Source organism: Typopeltis vanoorti, chromosome 5 (genome assembly GCF_054136105.1).
Source record: "Typopeltis vanoorti isolate ZY-2024b chromosome 5, IOZ_Tvanoo_1.0, whole genome shotgun sequence".
NCBI classification, from domain to species: Eukaryota; Metazoa; Arthropoda; class Arachnida; order Uropygi; family Thelyphonidae; genus Typopeltis; species Typopeltis vanoorti.
Genome location: NC_143553.1, coordinates 147,170,005 through 147,196,362, shown reverse-complemented (window position 1 = coordinate 147,196,362; position 26,358 = coordinate 147,170,005). Strand labels below are relative to the sequence as shown.

At 37.4% G+C, this 26,358-nt stretch overlaps 1 protein-coding gene across 1 annotated transcript in view; it reads left to right on the top strand.

The window, feature by feature from the left end:
* LOC150106925 (peflin-like) overlaps positions 1-25,718 on the top strand; it is a 40,871-nt gene extending 15,153 nt beyond the window's left edge. The window contains exons 2-4 of the mRNA XM_090393506.1: positions 864-1,013; positions 17,065-17,241; positions 25,552-25,718. Of these exons, the coding sequence (XP_090249632.1) occupies positions 866-1,013; positions 17,065-17,241; positions 25,552-25,718 (492 nt within the window). The 5' untranslated portion in view covers positions 864-865. The remainder of the gene's footprint in view (positions 1-863; positions 1,014-17,064; positions 17,242-25,551) is intronic.
* Positions 25,719-26,358: the final 640 nt, after the last annotated feature.

Genomic DNA, 26,358 nt, shown 5'->3' with positions numbered 1-26,358 from the left:
ATCTGGGGTTGATGATTGATAGAAACCTGAAATTTAGGGGACATGTTGCAAAGGTGGTGAAGGTAACACAGAGGATTGCTGCAATTATGAGAAGGACACTGACCTACAGAGATAAAAGGGTTATCATTCCGTTGTATAAGTCTCTGATCAGACCACACTTAGACTATTGTTCTCAGATTTGGTCCCCAGGATTTGAAGGGGATAAATTAACTGTGGAAAGGGTACAAAGACGGATGACAAAGATGGTTTCAGGACTGTACAATTTTGGTTATGAAGATGGGCTGAGGGAATGTAGACTGCAGAGTTTGGTGGATAGAAGAAGGAGAGGTGATATGATTGAGACTTTTAAACTGTTGAGAGGTGGTTACAGGGTTGACACTGGGGAGTTCTTTTGCTTGGGTGAACAGCAGGAAGGTGTGATGACAAGAGGCCATCCCTGGAAGTTACGAAAGGAAACTGTGAGCAAGAGGGTGAGGAGTGGTTTCTTTGTATGGAGAGTGGTTGAACCGTGGAATGCATTGCCTGATGGAGTGGTGACAGCGAGAACGGTCAATGAGTTTAAGGAGTGGTATGATAGACTTTGTGTTTCTTAGGGGGACCTCCCCTCGATGAGTCTTGACAGACTTTATGTTCTTAGGAAAGACCTCCCACGATGAGTCTTTTGACTCCATGGAGGCCTGAATAATAATAGTAATAATAATAATAATAATACAAAAATGTAAATGTAAAAATTTGAATTATTGTATAAAATTTATTATAATTTATTTAAATGCCATTATATTATTATCCTGGTTTGTTTTTTATCAATTTTTTTGCTTTTATTATAGTTATTTTTAGAATTCCTCCAATTTTTTTCCCATCAGAAATGTCCTATCCATACCCAGGTGCTATGGGAGGAACTGGTGTACCAGGTGCCGTCCAGCGTCCATCACCATATGGTGGTGGTTATAATAATCCATATCAGCAACCAGCCGCTGGGTATCAATCTCAATATGGGTCTGGTATGCAACAAGGTTAGTATTTTAATTTATAATTATATAGATTTTTTTTATTATGCAAACATTATTTGCAAGCAGAAAGAAATACTTCCTGGAGGTGGGCTTACTGTTTATGATAGGGTGGTAAATCCTATTTGCATTGTTTCCTTTCTCTATAAATGTAAGGTGTGTGTGTGTTCTCTCTTCTGGCTGGTTAGCTTGTTTTGTGGGAGAGGAGGAAAAAAAAAAGCACTGCTACCTCCATTTAAGACTGGCTGACTCACCTTCAGTTAAAAAGCCCTGTTGATACCAACTGAGCTACAGAGGTGCTCATGATAATAATTAATAATGTTATTACTTTAATAATTTAAAATAATAATAATAATTTTAATGTATTGTTACTTAATTGTGTTTTTGTAGTTGTTGTGCTCTCAAGCAATATACTAGTAGTTTGAAAATGAACCAAGAAATTGATTGAGCTTGTTTTAGCATTTCTTGATATATCCCACATCAAATATTGTAACATAGTGTGTTGAGGTTCTGACTCATGCTAAAATATCTCTGAATCTCTCATTTCTTCATTTCTTTAATTTATTATTGCATCATATTTAAAAGTTAGAAACTGTAAAAACAAATGAGACTGCTTTTGTTATGTGTGTTGTTTATCATCTAGTGATATCCAGTAACACAGTGTCACTCACACAGTATGGATTGCATACTGCGTTTCATTACTTTTTGCATAAAATAGGGAACCAGGATTTTAAAAAAAAAAAAGAACGGCCTCCTGCTTTTTTGATTTCACGTTTTATGAAGTTAATTTGACTTCATGCATTCAGGAAAAAGGTCAGTTTGATTTTTGGTGTGTCAGTGATTTAGAGAGAATCAAATAGTCATGTAATAGATTGTTACTATTTAATTGTTATTCTTTCATAATTTCATAACTCTTTAAATGTTACTTTTTCATCGATTTTCTATGAAAAACAGACATTTGATATTGTACCTAAATATTATATAATCTGCCATAACATCAGTAGTGTCTTATTCTTTAGATATTATTGTAGTACTTGCCAGTGGTGCACTCAGGATTTAATCTTGGAGAGTGCCGAGCGCTCAGGATATAACCTTGGGGGGGGGGTTGAGTAGACGATTTGCGAATACACACTACACATCACATACGACCCATGAAATAAGATATACGACCTATGAATAAGAAATAAGATAGTGCAGCATCAAAGAAGTCATTGTTCAGATGAAAGCATTTAAATTAACAAACCTCATCCAGTATTCTTATTAAAGATATGAATTTATCTAAATAACAATCAAAACTGCTTGGATCTCATCTTCAACAGTGGGACTTATTAGCGCTTATGTTTCTAAAAATAGAAACAAAATTCTCACTTAAAATTGAGATAAGCTTAAATGCAGCATAACAGTAATGGGAAACCTTCCTCTGCATGAATAGCAAGTGTGAAGGAAACTTTTGAAAATTGACCACCATTGAAATATTAGTGGTTATTTAAAAGTGGTTGTGTTACTGTTGGGTATGCAAATAGGATGTAAAAGATTTCTGCTTATTGTTTTTATTAGAGAGCAAAACAATGACAGGACATTATGTCAAGAAATGGAGTTACTAAAAAGATTTCATACTAGAAAGAGCAAACATAAAACAAGGTCTCTTCCCCCCCCCCACCCCCAAGATTAAACTGGATTTTGTGAAAAAGTTTGTTAAAGCAGTGAACAAAAATGGATTTGCATTTCAAGTAACCTAACTGCAAGATTTCCAAAAATTTCAAAACCCAAACATAAAAAAAGATACATTTATTACATCTTTTTTAAATTGAAAATGGATCTGAAATTAAATGAAGTTAACTAAGGATGATGTTAATTAAATGAAGTTAGGGATCTGAAACTAAGGATCTGAAATTAAATGAAGTTAGGGATCTGAAACTAAGGATCTGAAATTAAATGAAGTTAACTAAGGATGATGTTCAAACAGAGATAGAAATCAAAGAATATTGCATTTTGGCAGGATAGAGAAGGTAAATGTGGCGTTTTTTTCTTCTTATGATAAGAGATGAATTGTGTCCTTTCAGAGTGGAGAATCACATTGAAAATAGCACTACTGGTTTTGAGAAAAATATAGTGTGAGATAGATGTTTATAATGGAAGATATTTGGGGTGTAGCTATAGATCAGGGAATATAGATGATGATGAGCAGGAAATGTTTAGGCAAATTAGTTTGGCAAGTGAAAAGTACGTGATCATTAGGGAGGACTTCAACTATAGCAGCTTAAACTGGACAGAGGAGGCAGCATTTACTACTAAGGGAACTGATTTTTGGATTTATTGTCTTAGGCCGCATGTGGTAGAGGGAACACTAAGATCAAGAGTTTTGGATTTGGTCATAGCATCAGAGGATCTGATTATGACTGAAATATCATACTTGCCCCAGTTGGTGCAAGTATAATATAGTCCTGACTTGAAGAATGAATAGGCATGTAGAGGTATCAAGACAGAAGGAATTTATGTGGAATTATAACAGGTGACTATTATAGATTTAGAAACCAGCTTGCAGCAGTACAATGGATGAAAGAATTTGAAGTCAGTAGTGCATAAAAGATACTTAAGAAAAACATGTTGACAGAAATGGCAGGTTGTATACCTGTTGTGAAGAAGATAAAGCAATTTGGAGTCAGATGGATGACAAGAGAAATAAGAGGAATTGTAGATGAAATTGAGATTATCAAAGACATAAAGAGATGGAGAACAATTGTATGAAGAATGTAATGCTGTAAAGTGAAAGTATGCTAAATGTCAGTAAGTGGGGGGGAACTAGATGGAATTTCATCACATGTTTTAAGGGAATGTCCTATGGAACTGACCATACTATTGACTTGACTTGACTTGGCTGTTTGATGAAACACTTGCAATGGGAGGTTACTGGAGAGTGGAAGAAGAGTAAGATAGTGGCATTGCATAAAGGTGGTAGTAGAATGGAGGTATTAAACTATAGGCATGTTTGTATTTCTTCTGTAGTTAAGCTTTTGGAAAAATGAGTAAGAATTATTAGAATATAGAATGGGGCAGATGAGAGCAGTATTATTTATGCAGGTCAGGATGGATTTTTTGAAGGGGCTCTTGTTTTAGTAATCTGATTACCTTTAAAATAGAGTAAGAAGAGCAGTGGATGAAGGTAAGGCAGTCATTTTTTAAAAAAAAATTTAAAGGCATTTGACAGGGTGCCATGACAGGTTGGTTTTTAAGTTGCAACATATGGGTTTGGATATTAGGTTATTGGATTGGATTGGTAACTGACTTTCTGATAGGTATCAGAGAGTTGTATATGGAGGAGTAGTATCAGGGAGTAAGAAAGTTACAAGTAAAGTTCGACAGGGTTCAGTACTGAGTTGTGAGTGAGTAGAATGCATTACAAGAGTGTAAATAACTTCAAAGCTCATTATGATAGATGTGTTGCTGGTGGAGTGGTCTTCCCACAATGAGTCTGTTGACTCCATGGAGATTACCAAAATAATAATAATCTTTATGTCAATGATATTGTCACAGGACTACAAGGAGATATTCGGTTGTTTGCAAATAATATGAAGCTTGGAAGGATTATTGGTAATAGTGCTGATGTTTTTGGCTCTTCAGGAGGATTTGAATAACCTGGATAGATGGTCAAATGAATGGAGAAATTAGTTTAATGGAGCTAAATGTAAGGTTTTGCAATTTGGGATTCACAGATGAGATGCTTCATACTCACTTGGTGAAGTTATGTTAGAAGTGAAGGAAGCAAGGGATCTTGGGGTGATTGTAGAGATAGAAATTTGAAGTTCAGAGGATATATTACAAAGGTTGTAGACATCTCAGAGAATTGCTGCAATATTAAGGAGGATATTGACCACAAGAAATAAAAGTGTGGTGGTCCCATCGTATAAAGCTTTGATCAGATCACATCTGGATTTCTGTGCTAAGATTTGGTCACTGGGATTCAAAGGGGATGAAGTAACCTTGGAGAGGGTGTAGAGACAGATAACAAAAATGATAGAACTGTATGATATTGATTATGAGGATAGACTGAGGGCATTCAGACTGCAGAGGTCGGTGGATAAAAGACAAAGGGAGTGATGTGATTGAGACATTTAAGGTGTTGACAGATTATTATTGTATTAACACTGAGGAGATTTTTCATGTGGTAGAACGAGGAGAAGGAACAAGGACAAGGGGACCATTCCTGGAAGTTACAAAAAGAAGTAGTAAGTAAAAAGGGTAAGAAGTAATTTTTTTTGAATGCACAGTGGTAGTAGTATGGAATGCATTGCCTGAGAAGATGGTGAAAGTGCGAATGATAGGTGAGTTTAAGGAGTGATACAATAGACTTTGTATTGATTAATGTTGACCTCCCATGATGAATCTTGTGACTCTGGAGGTCAAGAAGGTAATAATTAATAGAACCAAATCTTGGAAATGTAGAACTTTTTTGAGTCACTTCAGGCCTTTACCAAGCAGGATGGTGATCTCACACTGGATAGCAAAAATCATCTGCCAGTTTAAAGACATTCACAAACATTCATTCTGCAATAAGATTTTGGCCAACAGCCTGTTGGAGAGTGGAGATGCTATCCAGTTGTCCAACTAAGCCAGAAAGTTGCAAGTTAATTGATGATGATGCAGCACAAGATTCACTGAAGATTCACTTCTTTCATTCTTACTTTTCATCCTGAAAACATTGATGTGGGGGGGGGGTTCATCAGGACATGATGTTAATGTATAATCATACTATGGAAAAAGAAATGGAAGATGGAACGATAGAATGCTGCTGGTTTCTTCAAAGAGAGACGCGAAGGTTCTTATAAGCACTTTTAAATTGTGTATATTTACATTTTTTTCTTACTTATTGTAATTAAATAGAGTGTAATATGCAAACACAGTCAACTCTCACTGGAATCCCAAAATTCTTTAGGATGGCAATGTACCTATGAGATTTTGGTTGGGACTTTATTTATTTATTTGATAATTTGTTTAGTGACATTGTTATAGTATAAGTTAACTGTACTTGATTGTAGCTATTTATGTTAATTTTATGAAATGCACGCATTTTTTTTAATTATTATATTTAGCTGAGCTAATTTTTTACTGTACTATAACAAAGCACCATGGTGCTGGTTGGAAAAAATAAAACAATCAAGTTCCATTTTTAAATCTCTGTTATCACACACACATGGTGGGAGATGAATACCCGAATACCATCACCTGGTGTGAGACCACTGCCTTATTTGGAGACCTGAAATGGCTTGAAGAAGTTCCATGTTTGGTCTCTAGATTACGGTTTCCAGACTATGTAAAAATAAATAAAAAATTACAAAAAATATATATATAATTGATAAAATTGGAAAAAAGAAATCCTTAGCCCACCCACAGTACAAATATACTTTAGTTTTACTAGTAACCTTTCATGGGTGGGAACCACGTAAAAAAAATACATAAAAATAATAAAACACACACACACACACACATATATATTAATGCAGGTAATTCTCATTATACATGGTAGTTGTGTTTATAGTTACCAAGTAATTTTATAAGCTTGGTTATTTAACTCCTTATCCCAAGTAAGCAAACAATTAAGTTTGCGCCTGAAACATAGTTCAAGTCTAAAGATGGTATAACACCAGCGCAACTCATTGTAAAGGTGGGTAAAGCTCTGATCACTGTTCTTGGTATTTTCCCATAAAAGGTTAAAACCGGTCTGGGTAGTGACCCCACCCATAATGTATTGCAGTATACATCTTTTAGTGAGATGTGCTTTACATTATGGGAAAATACTAAGAATAGTGATCAGAGCTTTACCCACATTTACAATGAGTTGCCCTGGTGTTGTACTATCTTTAGACTTGAACTATGTTTCAGGCGAAAACTTACTTGGGATTAGGAGTTATTATTATTATTATTATTCAGGCCTCCAAGGAGTCAAAAGACTCATCGAGGGAGGTCCTTCCTAAGACATAAAGTCTATCAAAACTCATCGAGGGGAGGTCCCCCTCCCTGAGAAACACAAAGTCTATCATACCACTCTTTAAACTCACTGACCATTCTCGCTCACACCACTCCATCAGGCAATGCATTCCATGGCTCAACCACCCTCCACACAAAGAAACCACTCCTTACCCTCTTGCTCACAGTTTCCTTTCGTAACTTCCAGGGATGGCCTCTTGTCATCACTCCTTCCCGCTGTTCAACCAAGTGAAAGAACTCCTCAGTGTCAACCCTGTAACCACCTCTCAACAGTTTAAAAGTCTCAATCATATCACCTCTCCTTCTTCTATCCACCAAACTCTGCAGTCCACATTCTCTCAGCCGATCCTCATAACTATCCTTGTACAGTCCTGAAACCATCTTTGTCATCCATCTTTGTATCCTTTCCACAGTTAATTTATCCCCTTCAAATCCTGGGGACCAAATCTGAGAACAATAGTCCAAGTGTGGTCTGATCAGAGACTTATACAACGGAATGATAACCCTCTTATCTCTGCAGGTCAGTGTCCTTCTTATAATAGTAGCAATCCTCTGTGTTACCTTCACCACCTTTGCAATATGTCCCCTAAACTTCAGGTTTCTATCAATCATCAACCCCAGATCTCTTGTCTCCAGACCTCATCCAATATAACTCCTTCCATAGAGTATGCAGCATCCCATCGATGTTTCCCAAACCTCAAGACCTTACATTTTGCTGCATTAAACTGAAACCCCCATTCATTTGCCCATCTTAAATCCTCTTGCAGGGCTACCACATCTGCACTATTACTAATAATCCTTCCCAGCTTCACATCATCCGCAAACAACTGAATATCCCCCTGCAATCCACTGGCTATGTCATTGATATAAAGGTTAAACAATATAGGTCCTAGTACTGAGCCCTGTGGGACCCCACTTGTAACCCTCTGCCTACTGGAAACTGCTCCACCATACACAACTCTCTGATACCTATCAGACAGCCAATCCTGAATCCAGTTGACCAATCTAACATTCAGACCCATGTGCTGCAACTTAAATATCAGCTTATCATGTGGCACCCTGTCAAATGCCTTCGCCAAGTCTAAGAAAATTGCAGTATATACCTTTCCCTCATCTAATGTTCTTGTAACTTTATTATAAAAGGCTAGCATATTGCTAAAACAAGAGCGTCCTTTCACAAATCCATGTTGATTCTCACAGATAACATTACCCTCATCTGCCCAATGCTGTATACGGTCCCTCACTACTTTCTCCAAGATCTTAACAACTACTGATGACACACAGACTGGCCTATAATTAGACACTTCCAGTCTGTTACCACCCTTATGCAATGGCATTATCTTACCTTCCTTCCATTCCCTGGGCACCTTTGCCAAAGCCAGACTTTCATTGAAAAGCCAGGTTAACGGCACTGTCAATTCCCTAGCACATTCTCTCAAAACTCGTGGTGAAATACCATCCAGTCCCACAGCTTTACTGACATCCAGAGTACTCAGTATCTGAAACACACTCTCCTCCTGTACCTCCAGACCTCGAACCAGTCCTATCCCTCTAGCATTAAAACTGACTCCTCTAGGATGAAATACTCCAATAAAGTGTTCATTGAACAATTCCACTATGTCCTCTGCATCAGTCACTCCCATTTTTATCCCACAATATCATTCTTCCACATCATTTCTCCTCCTACTGGTCACATAGCTAAAAAATTCCCTAGGATTTTCTTTGGATCTTAGGGCCAATCTCCTCTCATATTCCAGTTTCGCTTTCCTTACCACACCAGTCACTCTTCTGGCCTGTGTCTTATATTCCTCATGCATCTCTTCACCTGTCTCCTTATATCTCTTCCATAGCCTCTTTTTCGCATGCAATTTCTGTTTAATATTGTTTGTCATCCACTTTACTCCAAATTGCGTCCTCTTCTTCACTCGTGGTATACAACTTACCATTGCTGATAACAAATATTCTTTCACAATTTCCCACGCACTAGTGATATCCCGGCCTTCCAATTCCTCCCTCCATGAAACTTCCCGAAGTTGATGTCTAAGACTGTTATAATCACCTGCCTTATAATTCCACATAAGTTCCCTTCTCTTTGATACTCCTGCATGTGTATTCATTTTCCAAGTCAACACCATATGGTCACTCTCTCCAACTGGTGGGAGAGAAGTCAACTCAGTTATTATCAACTCTTCTGATGCTATAACCAAATCCAAAACTTTTGAACCTCTTGTTCCCTCTGTTACATGTTGCCTAAGACATTTGTCCCTCAAGAATTCTAGAAATTCCATTCCCCTATTGCTACATGCATCTTCCTCTCTCCAATTTATACTACTGAAGTTAAAATCTCCCGTAACAATCATTCTTCTTGCACTTGCCAAACTTAGCTGTCTAAACATCTCCTGGTCCCCATCCTCTGTGCTCCTGGGTCTGTAGCAACACCCCAATAAATATCCTGTCTTGCCTACCTCTACCTCACACCATACACTCTCAAAATCATTTGTCTCACTTCCTTCCAAATTCTCCACTCTTAGAGGACATAGGTCATCACTTATCGTAAGCAGTACCCCACCACCACGCTTTCCCCTCCTATCCTGACGAAAAATGCTATACCCAGCGACTTCTATTTCTGTTGTTATATCCCCTTCTGTCAACCACGTCTCAGTGATCGCAATAATTTTTGGCCAGGCTAATGCTATCTGTGCCACCAATTCCTCTCCCTTATTTCAGATACTCCTGGCATTAGTATAAAGCATATAAATGCCATTGTTTCTATACCCAGCATTATTCCTTCTAGACTCCACTGGGCTCAGTGTTACCTGACATTGTCTCCCTTCTCCCAAGTATCCATTCCCACAAGAGGCCACCCCCTGCTATCATCCTCCCTGGGACACACTGACTCTTTCAGAACAGCAATCTCTCCAGATGTCTATGTCCTTCCTCATTCAAATGTAAACGGTCTCTCGCATACAATTCCTCTCTTTCCTCAAATGCACTCCAAGCATCCACATATACCAGTCCTCTCTTGTCACACATTCTAGCTATTATGCCATTCAATATCACCGCTCTTCTGCTCAGCTCATCATTATCATACCTAGGCAACACGCACACTATTTTTCCTCTCTCTGTCTTCTTCCGTACAGTCTCAAGCAAAAATCTCATATCTCTCACTGCCCGACTTACATTAACACTCAAGTCATTCGTTCCTACCATCACAATCATCTCATCCACCCTTTCACCTCTCTTAATTGCCATAGCCACCCTTTCTATTGTTCCTATTGTTCAAGCTTATAAAATTACTTCATCATCATCATCAAATTCCTGCCATGTACCCTCAAGGGGTGTACAGGATATGACAGTACTACATGAAAAAACTACATCATTACTAACTTCCTATCTACAATTTTCCTCCAAATCAGTCTGTTACTTGTCAAGACTCCAACATTATCAGATCTTATATTTCTATCGTCTAAGGCACTTTGTACTGTATCAATCCACCTATATCTTGGTCTTTCTCTGGGTCGTTTTCCTGCCAACCTTGCAGAGAACACTTGTTTTGCTAATCTTTCCTCTCCCATTCTATTTAAGTGACCATACCATCTGAGATTAGCTCTGCTAACGCATTCCTGGATGCTGCCAATGTCAAGTTCTTTCCTAATATCCTCATTTTTAATATGATATTGCCATTGATGCCATCTGTTCACGCCTCTAATCTTTCTCAGAACTCTCATATCTGCGGTCTCTAGTCTTTGGTCAAGTGTTTTACTTCTGACCCAGCTCTCAGATCCATAAGTTAAAATTGGTTTGAACACAGTCTTGTATACAGCTAATTTAGTGTTCTGACTAATTTCTCTCTTATTCCATATGAATTTATTCAGTTGACTGCCTACCATACCAGCTTTGTTGATTGTTGTCTATTTCCGTATTTAATTTACCATCTTCAGTAAAAATCGTGCCTAAGTAGCTGAAATGTCTTACTTGTTCCACAGGTTCTCCATTCACAACACAGTTGACATTATCAATGATTCTGCCTATTTTCATTGTCTTTGTCTTTTTATTGCTGACCTTCATACCATATCTATTATAACAGCTATTCAATTTAGTCAGGGAATCGTGCAAACTTGTAGAAGATTTATTTAGAGGTATAACATTGTCCACATAAAGCAAAGAGCTGACATTAACATCTCCAATTCTGATATCATGTTTAATACCACATTCCTTCATAATGTGATACATATAGATAATGAATAACAGAGGGGATAATGTACATCCTTGTCTCACACCAGATTTAACATTAAACCATCTTCCTGTACTTCCTTCAATTCTAACTGCTGACTCACAACTCAAATAAAGACTAAGTATTGCTTGATATAATGCCCCATTGACACCATATAACTGCAGCGTATTGAATACCTTCTCTCTTGGCACCTTGTCATATGCCTTTTCCAAATCGACAAAACTTAAATACAGATCTTTGTTATATTCCCATGCTTTCTCGACTATTTGTCGTAAAGTGAAGATCTGATCCTGACAGCCTCTATTTGGCCTGAATCCAGCTTGTTCTTCACCAAGCTTTTCTTCCACAATTCTTCTCAACCGTTTCTCAAGTATACTTGCATAGATCTTGCCAGGAACACTCAGTAGGGAAATACCTCTGTAATTCTCACATTCAGTTTTATTTCCCTTTTTATATATGGGTACTATGAGAGCTCTACTCCAATCATCGGGAATTCGTCCCTCTGTCCAGGCTTTCTGAACTATGCAGTGCAGCCACTGTAAGACTCTTATACCACCATACTTCAGCATTTCTGGTCGAATATCATCTACTCCTGCTGCCTTTCCACATTTCAAGCCTTTGATGGCTTTTTCTACTTCAAGTATGGATATGTATTCCTGACTGCATGCCTGGTCAGTGTTTTTTATCACTGTGCTGTCATCACTGCTTGTTTCATTTAGCAGTTTTTCAAAGTAATTACTCCATACTTCAAGGATATCTTTTTCTCCTGTTTTCATTTCACCTTTATCATCTCTAATTCCTTTTACAGCACTCTTTGTTCCGTTCCTAAGCTTCTTCAACAACCTCCAGAATATTTTGCCACCTTCTTGATATTTATTTTCTATATTCTTGCCAAAGTCCTCCCATGACTTTTGTTTAGCTAGTTTTACACACTGTTTAGCTTTCTTACATTTGTCTCTGTATTCTGTAAGAGTAAAAGCTGCCTTATTTGCCAGGAACTTTTGATATGCTTTCTTCTTTTCCTTCACTGCCTCTTTAACTTCCTGTGTCCACCAGGGAGTTCTGATTTTTTTATCTTTGCACACAACCTCACCACATGCCTCTCTGGCAGAATCAATCAATGTTTCCTTCAGAGTTTGCCACTGAATCTCCAAGGTTTGATTCCTGTTCTCAAACTCTTTCATTTTCTTTTCAATAATATTTCTGTATTTTAGTCTACAGTTTACATCTGAGAGCTGCTCAACTTTTATTCGCTTTAAAACTTTCTTACATGTTATTCTTTTCAATATGAAATTCAATTTTATTCTGCTCAAGACTAAATAGTGATCACTTCCAATTTCAAATCCTCTGTACACTCTGGTGTCCTGCACCAGGGAGAAAACATCACTATCAACAATAACATAGTCAATGAGACTTTTCTTATTCCTAGCCTCTTCTCTCCATGTGAATTTGTGCACATTTTTATGTTGGATCATGGTGTTAGTAATAACCAGTCCATGTCCTGAGCAGAAATCCAACAGATATTTGCCATTATTATTAGCTTTGCTCTTTTCTCCAAATTTTCCCAAAATATTTTTGTATGTCTCACAATCATTTCCTACTCTACTATTTAGATCCCCAACAAGGACCAACTTTTCCTTTTTCATTGTGTCAGTTGCTTTTTCTAAAGCCTCAAAAAATTCCTCCACTTCTATCTTAGTAGAACCTTCTGTGGGACCATAGGCACAAATAAGTCTCCTTGTCCAGTTCCCCATTCTCATATTTGCCCACATTAGTCTACTTGAGACTGACTGCCATTCAAGAAGATTAGCCTCGTATTTTGTGTTGAATACTATGGCTACTCCTTCTTTTCCTTGATTGTTATTGCCTGAATATAACATTTTGTATTTATTGCTCAGAAAGATCTCACCAGTTTTGGTCTTTTTTGTTTCAGTCACCCCTATTATGTCGATCTGGTACTTATCTAATTCCTCAGCTAGCTCCATTTCTTTGCCATTCAGGCTTCTTACGTTGATAGTACCGATCTTTAACTCTGGTGATGTTGAGTTGGGGTTTGTTTTCAGATTTGTTCCAGTAGCTGACTTTTCGCTGTTCGCCCTGGTTCCCTGGCGAAAACAACTGGGGCCTTGTTTAACCGGGCGACGCCCCAGCCGGCATGAAATTTTGTCATGTTGTACCATCATTTTTTATTTTGGTATCCCCAAGTTAAAAATTTAATTACATAATATATATAATATATATAACATATATATATATTATATATATGCAGGTAATTCTCATTATACATGGTAGTTGTGTTCTTGAGAATCGCCACATATATATCAAAAACACAAAATGGGAGGCTTATAACATGGAATGATAGAGCTTGCATTCCCAAGAGAGTAAGATTCCAATATTTCAAGATTATTTTAATTTAAAATGCATCTATTTTTCATGCATACATATTAAAGCATAAGAGTGGTAAATAAAATATTCAGCATGCATAAAACAAATAACTCTTCAAGTAGTTATTTATTTTCATGATTAATACATAGTAACTACATCTTAATCACCTCTTCTTTAGCTGGAGGCTGAAGGCCACTTTTTCAAGGATCTCTCAGTTGAAACCTGACTTGCAGATTTTAACTTCTGATTGTAACAGCCTCCTTCTACATCTTTGCTTTGAAGAGAAATGAAATTCTTCAGTGGCAGTGTGATCTGCAGCTGCAGCCTCATCACACATTGAGATTGCAGATATACATAATGACTCTTAGCTGTCGAACCACCCATAATGTGCAGCAGAAATGCCTTTCATTTTTTGTCAGATCTTCATGCAAATTTTTCCCCTTCTCTCATATGATTGTCCCAGGCAAAGGCATGTTCTGCTGGTTCTGATGCTCTATCCCTATATCCAACATCCTTCCCATTTTCTCAATTGCATAGCATCAAGATTTTGTTACTCTGGTCACGCTGAGATTTATGGACGATTGATGCTATTGTGAATTGAATCAGCATTATCACTGTAGAATCACTCAGTCCTGTAGCCCTTTTGAATATCAGTGCTACATACACCTCTATCAAACTGATTCAGAACGTTCAACTTACCTATGAAGAATGGAATTTCCTAGGCCTTTTCTTTACTTGATCTTTATTCATCTTGCTCAAAGGGTGCAGAAGTTATTTACAGATAAAGATAACTCTGCATAGAACAATAAAGCAGTAGGGATACAAAATGAATGCCAAGCCACGGAACACAGTGTATAGTGTAGGAAACAAGGTGCATAAGCTATTTCCTATCCACCCCTTGGACAGGAAATAGTGATAGTCCTTATGTACTATAATAATGAAGCCTTGTATATGCAAAAACGTAGATAATGAAATTGCATATAACAAGACTTACCTGTATATAGAAACCACTGGGTTTGAACCTAGTTACAAAATCCTTGACTGCTGTTATTGTTTTATGGAAGGTATATAAAATTTCATTCTCTACTGATTCCTAATTTTGGATATTTCATGTTACTCAATGCATCTTATTATTAATTTCCAAATTTATTAATTTAAAGTATTTATCACTTTACAAGTTTCTCTATTTTGTTAGTGGTTGCCCCTTATTACCTTGTACCAAGTTTTGCTGTCTACTCATAATCATTATCTAAATTCCTTTCTCTCATAGCTTGTACTGTTCCTTCTCTCCCTTGCTCTAGGTTTCTCATGTTTTCTTCTACCTGGAAGAGACCAATCAAATTCTTTTTTTGGCCATCTTGTATTCTAGTATTCTTCTTAATGAGAAAGTGATGAAAGCATGTTCCCCAAGCATGTTTGACCACACTACAAAGATTTTCCTTTTAATCTTTCTACCACAGAATCTAATTGGCATCCATTCTTTGATGATTTCATTTCAAATTCATGGATTCTAGAGATATGTCAGCTTCTTCTTAGGCCATTCCATTTCTTCTGCACATAGCTTTTTTTGTTTCTAGAGCTGCGTTAATGCCCATACTTTGCCTCCATATATTTACATGTGGTGCTAGCATAGTGCATATTACAAGCAGTGCTGTACATGTTCTACAGATAAGTCTTATTTTAGTAAATATTAGTAATTTTAGTAATTATGTTTGGTAATATCTTATTTTAGACTATAAAGTTGTGTGCATGTGTGTGTGAAATTTAATGCATGTTATCATTCAGAAAGGGTCTTTCATTATGTCGATGGAAGGTATATTCCTTCACTAAGTTCACTTTGCGAAGGAATATATACCTTGTTTCACTAAGTTTAGCATGATGTAGTGTATTCATTGCCAAGAGTGAATGGTTTATGGCATGAGAGTGGAGAGAAGAGAGAGTGAAATTGAGAGAGAAACTGAAAGTGAGAGAGTGTGTCATAAATATTTTGTGTGCGAGCATAAGAAATGTGAGTTGTGTGGAATGGAGAATGAAGTGACTGATATTAATAATGTTAGGGAAAGAAGGCAAAAGTGTTCTGGAGAATGTGGAAGTAGTGAATGATAGTGTGATGAATCAGAACATGAAAGAAGTGGCTAAAAGTAATGTGGATGATATTGCTCCTTACTGTCACCTCGTGACAGTAAGGAGCAAAATAAAGTGCTTATGCAGTGTCCTTGGTAGGATAAAATGGGAGCTAGAGTGACTGGATAAACAATTGTCATGTGGTACAGCAGACAGAAGAATGAAAGAAAAAGTGAATTGAGAAAAGTATGAAAGTGCAAGAAATTGGGAATAAGGAGAATCAAGATTCAATGATAAGAAGTATACTTAATGAGAAAATGATGAAAGCATGTTCCCCAGGTGTGAAGATCAAGGATATCAGTGAAGCTGTTAGTTTGCAGAAGGGAGAAATGAAAGAGTTGATTGCTTTGGCAGGAACAAATGATTTGCAAGGGCAAAAATATGCAAAGAGAGAGAATATGAAAGAGTTGTTGAAAGGAGTGAAAATGAAGAGTAGGAAAGTAATGATTGCAATTCTGCTGCCTTGGTATGATAGGACAGAATTGTGAAGGGCCATGATTGCTAATGAGTCAATGAGAAGATTGTGCAGGAGAAATGGTGCACAGTTTATAGATGCATAGAGTGAATTTGTTGGATGAAAGGACTTATATATGCCTGATGGACCTAAACTTGAATGGTTTGGGATTTAGATGCTTCAAGAAAGCATTGTTTAGTCAGAGTTGAAAGTGCAAAACTAGAGATATTAGGGGGAGGGGCAATCAAGTATTTGTCAGGCCACCTCTGGGATAAATGAGTGTGTGTGTACAAACATTATTATGCAATGCTGAATACAATTTCACAGGTTTCAAATTCAAATGGGTTGGTAATGGTATTACATGAGTAATTGTCAGTCCAAGGGGATGTCCAAGGGGTTTTTATAAAATTTATGCAAAGGAAATGTTTCAATATATGACAGAAAACTAGGAGTCATCCATTATAGATGTGTAAGAATAGTAAGAATATAGTTAGTAGAGGTGTGTAGATTTTTTGCATTTGGTGGGTGGTGAATGAGTGGAATGGATTGTGAAAATTAGTTGCAAGTGCCCTGGCATTGAATAAGTTTAAGGAGAGATATGATAGGTTTTCTGTATAGGTTTTCTTTCCCACAATAAGTCTCTAGACTCCATGGAGATACTGTATAATAATAATGCGAAAAGGATTAAATTTACTACCCTCTGTAGATTCAGAATTAATACTTTAATGCATAAGAAAGAGAGCAAATACTTTGAATTTTATAATATTGTAAAAAAAAAAAAATAAATGAAGTTATTTTGTGGTGGGGTAGGGGTATAATGGAGATGAAAGTTGCATTGATAGAACAGTAAAATATTAATTTTCCTTCTCTTTTAGGAAGTTGGAATCAGCAGCAACAACAGCCTCCTGCAGGAGTAAATCCTCAGATCTATCAGTGGTTCACATCTGTTGACACCGATCGCACAGGTAAAATTACTTTCAAAGAACTACAGCTGGCACTGGTCAATGGTAACATGAGTCATTTTAGTGAAGAAGCATGCAGGATGATGATAGGTAAATTGATAATGATGGGAAAAAAAATTATCTTCAGTTCTTATGAGTGTCTCATGCTATCCAAAATAAATTTTATCATTAATATGAATAGCTCAGAATATAATATTTTGGTCTTATTAATAATTCGATATTAGTGTCTGAAATCATATTTGTTTTATATAGCATTACGAATAATACTTTTTCTCTGTAAATGTCTTATATATCTCATATAGATTTAAGAATCTGTTAAACTGGCAGACCATAATGTATGTTTGCTAGTTTACCTTCATGGTTAATGTCAGTAAATAATGGTTAAAGTTAGTAAATAATTCTGTGACTCACTTTAATGTTAGTACAATAATGCGAATTTAATGTTACATTAATTCTCTTATATTAATAAGAGAATTAATGTAACATTATTATATATTATAATAAAATCTGCAGTGGTTGATAATTAGTAGATGAGTAGATAATTACTCCAGTTAGCAGAGCATTTTATCAGCACTATGACATGAATTTTTCTTTAGCCAGAAACAAACAAACAAACAAAAAAAAATGTTAAAAATCCTATCCTGCCACTGCAGTTAGAAATAAAGATAACATAGGATTGCAAACCTGAATGCCATGATTTCAGACAAGGAAATAATTAGCAGTGGATAATGATTGTTTCATTATAGTCATCACAGACGGAAGGAATATCTATCAGAATTGTACGAATCATCAAGCTATCTATATAATATTTCTGTGAGTCTGAGTACTTTCCATATGATATTGGTTAAACACTTTTTTTTATGAAAATGCACAACAACTTTGCCAAAAAAAAATTAAACCGATGGCATCCTCTGTAGACTACACAGTCGATATTAATCTAAACATTTTCTCTATTCAAATAATAGATGAATAGATAGTTGGTGAGCATCAGATAATAAAATCACAGTTATTATATTAACCTTCAGTTAATATAATGACTGTGATTTTATTAGGATGTACATGTCCACACTGGATAATTTTGGATAATTATTCCAGATATACAGCATATCTTTTATTTGAACATAATGATATTCTGAATAGCTGGAGTAATTACTTTTTAAATTAAGAACTGTTTACTGAGATAAGTAGCTTCAGAACAGTGGTAGAAAATATCTGGATGGAAAGTTGTCATGAGTATATTTCAGTATTGGAGGTAGAAAACGTTGTCAGAAATCTTAGTGTGGAAAGGCAGCTGGCAGATGATATTTGAACTATCCAGAAATGAAATGCTCAAATATGGAGTTATAAAAGTTTACAGTGGTAACACAGCATAATTTAGAAAGCCTGGTCAGTAGGTCAAATTCTAGATGACTGGATTAGAGCTCCTTCATAGTGTCCATCTGCAAAAAAAAGGAAAATCAAATTGAATGTGAAAATTATAATGAATTTCCCTAATGAATATTCTAGTAATGTTTATGTAAGCATATTTAAGAAAGGCTAAGAAAATAATAAATTTAGTTTAATCCTTTATCCAAGTGTGAGCAAACAAAGTTTGCACCTGAAAGTATCTTCAGGACTGGAATAAGGTGGTACAACACCAGGGCACTCCTTGCAAAGGTGGAGCAAGCTACCAACACTCCTATCTCAGTATCTCCCATAATGCAAAACACATCTCCTTGCAGATATGTCTAATGTTATGCATTAAGGGAAGGGCCACAACCCAGACTGGTTTCGACCTTTATTGAGGTCTCTTCAGTGGGAGCCAGCCCCAAGTGGAGATACCAGGCAGAAGCATTAGCAGGTCATCTCCACCTATAGGAGTTGCCAAATGGTGTGCCGCCCTTTTTTAATAAATTACTCTGGATTTAGAGAAAGATGTTGAAAGTTTATTTTTCACTTGGTTAGAGTATAATAAATTTAGTTTAATCCTTCATCCAAGTGTGAGCAAACAAAGTTTGCACCTGAAAGTATCTTCAGGACTGGGGTAAGGTGGTACAACACCAGGGCACTCCTTGCAAAGGTGGAGCAAGCCACCAACACTCCTATCTCAGTATCTCCCATAATGCAAAACACATCTCCTTGTGGATATGTCTAATGTTATGCATTAAGGGAAGGGCCACAACCCAGACTAGTTTCGACCTTTATTGAGGTCTCTTCAGTGGGAGCAAACTTTGTTTGCTCACACTTGGATAAAGGATTAAACTAAATTTATTATACTCTAACCAAGTGAAAAATAAACTTTCAACATCGTTCTCTAAATCCAGAGTAATTTATTAAAAAAGGTGGCACACCATTTGGCAACCCCTGTAGGTGGAGATGACCTGCTAATGCTTCTGCCTGGTATCTCCACTTGGGCCTAGTTCCCACTGAAGAGACTTCAAGGTATTTCTAACCTAGTTCCCACTGATGAGACCTGCCAGTTATCAGAACCTGAGAGAGAGCTCCTATTCCAGTCCTGTTACAGCGAAGGTGCCATTGCTTTGGATTCCAGTTGCCATTTACAAGATCCTGAGAGAGAGCTCCTATTGCAGTATCCTTTGGTAAGAACCCTTATAGTTTTTCTTTTGGTGGTTTTTCTTGTGGCCTCATGCCAAACAGTACAGGCCTGTCTTAAGGTCTTCCCTTTTCGGGGACTCAACTTTCTTTTACTGTGGGAAAAGTATTTGCCTTTAAACAATGTCTAAATTCTTACCAGAGTTCGTACTCTCAGGATCGAAATTGACCCAAGCATAGAGAAAGCGACGTTTGTGAGAGCTCTTCTCAACGTCACGAAAGCAGAAAGCATTTACGGGCTTACCCCTTATGGGGGGGGGACGATTCCAAATAGTAACAAACAACATAGAGACAAGAGAAACGCTCCTTAAAGGCGTAGAATGTGAAGGGAAAAAATACCTACCCTTCCTAGTCGGGAGTATTTTAAAATCCGTAAAAATTGACAGGTTTCCTCTAGAATATCTAGAGAAAGGGGAGGAAATCATTAAAACCATTTTCTCCAAGTGGGGGATTGTCCAAAACATAACAATCGGACAAGACGCGGATATTCCAGAGTGGAAATCAGGGGAAGTGAGCATTTCAATCGAGATGAAAACAGAGGTCCCAACTTGATTTTTTTAGGCTCAGCAAGAGTAATAGTCAATTATCCAGGCGTAAGAAAACAATGTTTTCGGTGCACTGCTTTGGGCCACCTTAGCGCTCACTGCCCGAAAAACAACATCCCATAAAATAGACGTTTGTCCTAACAGGACCCTTGCAGAAAGAGCAGGAGGTGCCATAACACCTGCAGCAGTAGCCATTCCAGTAATCAGTCCTAAGCTCACAACACAGGACTCTGAAGCTACTGGCCAAATAGTAAACGAACCACAAACAACTGAATCAGAAGAGTTTCCAGCCCTACAACCCCCAGCTAACGCGACAACTGCATTAGGAAACCAGGCAATAAGCGGGAACAACGCAGGAGGAAAAACTAGGAAGAAAAAGAAACGGAATGCTAAGAAATCTCACACCATTGAAATGGAAAGCAACAATAACAACACAGAAACAGAGGAAATGGAAAGCAACAATAACAACACAGAAACAGAGGAAATGGAAATCAATACCAGTTCAACAAAACGACCATCACGCCAGAAGAAGGAGAAATGAAACGAAATAAACAAGACATTGAAAGCCAAATAGAAGCCTCAAGTTCGGAAGAAGATGAGGAAGGAAATGAGATAATAACGCGAAACAACACAGAAAATGAGGAAGAAACCTCATCAGAAGAGGATCCCATTACAAAACCGGTAGAAGGAGAAAAACCCCCATACGAAAATTTGAATATAACAAGACGAATCCTACTCGATCTTAGGGACAAATCCAAGATAAGGAACAAAGTCCACACAGCTATCCGCTTGTTTGCAATGTAAAGGCGAGCTAGATAGTCTTAGTATATGGATGAGGTGGGATAACTTCCATTACCACCGAACGAAATGGAATGAAACTCACAGTGATGGAAAACGTGGTAAAAGACTTTGAGATAGCGATTAAAAATTGGAGGGCAAATATTACTTTAAAAAAAAAAGCCTCTTCTTCTAAGTTTTTTTCTTTTGGTTTTGTTTCTGTGTATTCACACTTAGTCCACATAGGAGGGGGCAGACCTGAGAACCCGGACTGCGAAGGCTTACGTCGAGCTCCTTGTGGGCTGCATCACTCGGGCTGGGTTCTTCCCCCAACTCTCGGTTCTCTGGTGGATAAAGTCCACCTCAATACGGATCCCACTATCTCAGTTTTATTTTATTTTTTTCAGTTGTAAGGCATAGTTTAAGAATAATCTAAGTTCCAAATTTTAACAAACATTTTTCTTTTTTTTTAGGGGTTACAAGATGTCTCCAGACACCTGGATTAATGTAATCTAAAGTTATGTTTTTCGAGTAAAGTGAAGTATAAATTTTAATTTTTTTTTTTTATTTAGAACAGGTGTAAGGAGATTATGTTTTACAGACCTTTTAGCCACAACCTCTGGGTTATTATACAGCTAAACAGGTTGACTGAGGCCTCTTTTTACCTCCTGCTATCCTACTCTACCTTTCTTTAACTTCCCCTATTACTACCTGCTGACCCTCAGCAATCTTTATACTCCAAAGGCCAATGATGAAAGACATGAACTCCCATTCTACCTCAATAAAGGTCGAAACTAGTCTGGGTTGTGGCCCTTCCCTTAATGCATAACATTAGACATATCTGCAAGGAGATGTGTTTTGCATTTCTCCACTTGGGCCTGGCTCCCACTGAAGAGACCTCAATAAAGGTCGAAACTAGTCTGGGTTGTGGCCCTTCCCTTAATGCATAACATTAGACATATCCGCAAGGAGATGTGTTTTGCATTATGGGAGATACTGAGATAGGAGTGTTGGTAGCTTGCTCCACCTTTGCAAGGAGTGCCATGGTGTTGTACCACCTTACCCCAGTCCTGAAGATACTTTCAGACGCAAACTTTGTTTGCTCACACTTGGATAAAGGATTAAACTAAATTTATTATACTCTAACCAAGTGAAAAATAAACTTTCAATGGCTAAGAAAAATTTTGGAAAAGAACAACCTGGGTTCATGCAAAACGGTTTGTCAGAACCAGATTTTTACTTGAAGATAAATAGTTTAGAATCATGTAAATATGACAAGAATTTGTATTTAATTTTTTAGATCTGAGCAGGCATATGGTAGGATGGGAAGAGAAAAGCTGTTTAGAATATTACAATTATATGGTGCAAATAGAACATTATACAAAGCAGTGTTTTTATTATTATTATTACAAGGGCATCTCCATGGAATCTGCAGACACATTGGTAGAGGCCCTGAATATATAGGGACTCCATCAATGAATTTTCAGCCAGTATTTAGACATTACCTGTCATACTTTACTTCGAACTCATTCACTGACAAGTCAATCACAACAGACTTCTAACAATTGATTCCTCTCATTCACCACTCTCCAAGCAAAAAAAAAAAATCTAATTCTTACACATGCTTGCTAACCACAACTCTTGCTTAATTTCAGGTATGATTCCCTAGTTCTCTCCCACTAGTCATATACTGAAAAATTTCTTTGTATCAGTTCTATAAACCTTAAATAACTTCTGTTATTTAAGGTTTATAGCCTTTTCTGGCTATCAACCAATTTCTATAAACCACAAATCACCTTCAATTATCCTTGTAAGGAGCATTCTCTAGACCTATGACCATTTTGTCACTCACTATGGATCCTCCATCCCTTCCTCATCTCAAGAAACCTAGGTAGCCAGATTTGTGCACAGGTGTCCAGATGAGCCTTATCAAGACCTTATAAAGAGGTATAAACCTCTTTATCTCTGCTTGTTTGTGTGTTCTTCAATAACCAGGTAATTCTGTGAGCTGTTTGCGCCATGTCTACAATATGCCCTCTGAACTTTAACTTAGTCGGTCAGCACTTCCCAAATCTGTAACCTCATTAATATCCTGCAACCCAGTTCCATTGGTGCAGTATACAGCTGGTAATCTTTTCATTCCAAAAGGCATAACTTTATACTTTGCTACATAAAACTGATGGTCATTCTCTTTTTTCTATATAGTCAGTTCCTTTAAATCATCCTGTAATATCTGTACATTATATTTATTAACTATTGCTCTACCAAATTTTGGATCTTCTGTAAACAACTGAATATTTCCTCACAGTTCATTTTCTATATCATTAATGTACAAATAAAATAGCAGTAGCCTGAGTATAGAGTTTCATGGAACAATGCTAGTCACAGCTTTTTTCCTGGAACTCTACTCCTGAATAAACTACTCTCTCATGTTTCAGGTAACTTTTTTCATATTTAATAATAATGTTACTGTTGAGTTAGACAAGGGAGAATGGATACACCATGATAATTTTAGACTTTGCTAACACTTTTGACAAGAAACAACACTGAAGACCTGCTTAAATTGGGGAATATGGGATTGGATTATAAAATATTAGCATGAATATAAGAGGGGATGGCTGAGTGATGGATATCAGAAGTGGTCAGATGCGAGTCTGCAAGATTTAAGGTGACCATTGGTGTACCACAGGGATCAGTCCTTGATCCATCGTTATTCAGTGTTTACATTAATTACATTGGGAAAGATTTGACAAGTGACACACAACTGTTTGCTGATGATGCAAAGGTAGGCAAGGTAATCAGGAATGTGGCTGATATACAGCATTTGCAGAATGATTTGAATATTATTATTATTATTATTATTAAGAGAGACCTCTAGGGACTCAGAGAAGCCACATACTACACACACACCATCTATCATACTTATTCCTGAATTCATTCATACTGTTTACACACTCAACATCCAATGGCAATCCATTCCAATTGCACACCACCCTATGAATATGCTGCAGTTGTGGACATATGAAGATGGCTTTCAGTTCAATGTTAATAAATATCAAGTCATGCACTTGGATATAATGAAATATTCAATGTCATATTATATTAGTAGCATTATGCTAGAAGAAACTGATCAGGTTAGGGATCTTGGAGTTTTAGTAGATAGGAAGTTGAAGCTCAAGGTTATATTGAGCAAAGGTTTCAAATACAACTCAGAGGATAATTGCAATGCCGAAACAAACCTTAATGTGCAAGGATAAAGAAGTCATTTTGCCTTGATACTACCACACTACTGTGTGCAGATCTGGTCTCCTGGTTTCTATTTCAGATCCATTTCCACAGGGAAACATGCCTAATAAGGGTGGTTCTTGCTTTAAAACTTCACTCATGTTTTTTTCAGTAAAGTGACAGTTGAATTTGACTGGACTCTGAAAAAACATTTGAGAGGATACTATGTGGAACTCTCATATAAATTTTAACCATTAGGGATGGGTATGAAGCTGGTGACATGGATAAAAAGAATGCTGATGGGGGGGGGACATCAGAGAGTAGTATATGGTGGGGTAGAATATGAGAGAATGCAGGTGACTAGTGGTGTGTACTTGGGCCATTGTTGTTTGCTTTTGATATTAATTAATGTTATTGGAAACTATAAGAATAATTAATGATATTGGAAACTATAAGAAGAATATTCAGTTGTTTGCAACTGACATGTTTCTAGATAATTTGAATAGACTGATAGTATGAATAATGTTTATCAGTTTAATGTGGGAAAAGTGTAGAATTATGCTGTTTTGGGATGAAGAGAGACACCGTCTGTTACATTGATGATGGAAATGGACTGCATGAACTTGACAAGGCTAGCAATTTAGGAGTAATCATGAACAGGAGATTAAAGTAAATAGGACATATGGCAAAAATAAGCAGAATAATTCCAAGGATTACATTTATGTTTGAAGGACACAAATAGAGATAAAGGGATTATTATTCCTTATTATTTTTATATAGCCACATCTGGGCTACTGTGCACAGATTTGGTTGCTTTGACTTCTTGGGGATATGGGAGTGTTGAAGAGGATTCAGAGGCAAGTGATCAAAATGGTGACTGGTCTGGAGTGCTCCCTATGAGGATAGCTGATGGTTTGTGGGTCACAAAACTTAGTTGATAGACAGAAATGAGAGAATATTGATAGAACCATATAAGTTACAAGGAATTTTATAGAATACATGCCAAAATTTTTTTCAGTGCATGGCAGGGTAGGAGAGAAGAAGGGGTTACTCATTAGAACTAATGCATTTGCTGACTACAAGATTTTTTTTTTATTTAATAAGTTTAAGGCACAGTTTGATGGGCTTTGTGTGTAACAGTGTTTGCTCCCGTGAAGAATCTTTTGGTTCCATTGAGGTCTGGTGTTAATAATATGTAGTATAATCAATTTATAGTTATGTCCAGTTTCCTTTCTGATCTTAATATTTTTTTTTATTACAGCTATGTTTGACCGAGACAACAGTGGAAGTATTGAATTAATGGAATTTCAACATTTGTTCAATTATATTCAGCAGTGGAAAGCAGCATTTGAAAAGTATGATACTAATCGATCAGGTTATGTTGAACAGGATGAGCTGCAGAGAGGTAAACAAATATTTCAAGTGTAAATAATAATGAGAAAAAAGATTTTCCTTTCTGTATTCTGTAAATGCTAATGTGAATTCTAGTGAGTATCTTGATTAGGTGCTGGTTTAAGCTCATCTTCAAGTGGAATGAAAACAGCACAATTAAATAATTAAATACAGGTTTAATAGTCTTTATATTTCATTTCTGTACGCCAACATCATATGAGATACAATATAAAAATTGTAATAACACACACAAACAAAGTGGAAAATGTTAGAGAAGCCTGAGTCTTAAGAGGGATGACTTCTAGATGCTAGTAGTTAGTCTTAGCTGTTGGATGGGCAGTCTAAGAATTACAGTTTCCCAAATCTTTAAAAGTTCCACACAATTATGTTTGTTTAGATTCTGTTAGGTTTTTAAATGGTGGGGGGGGGGGGGGGTGGGGGGGGGGGGGGGTGGGGGGGGGGGGGGGTGGGGGGGGGGGGGGGTGGGGGGGGGGGGGGGTGGGGGGGGGGGGGGGTGGGGGGGGGGGGGGGTGGGGGGGGGGGGGGGTGGGGGGGGGGGGGGGTGGGGGGGGGGGGGGGTGGGGGGGGGGGGGGGTGGGGGGGGGGGGGGGTGGGGGGGGGGGGGGGTGGGGGGGGGGGGGGGTGGGGGGGGGGGGGGGTGGGGGGGGGGGGGGGT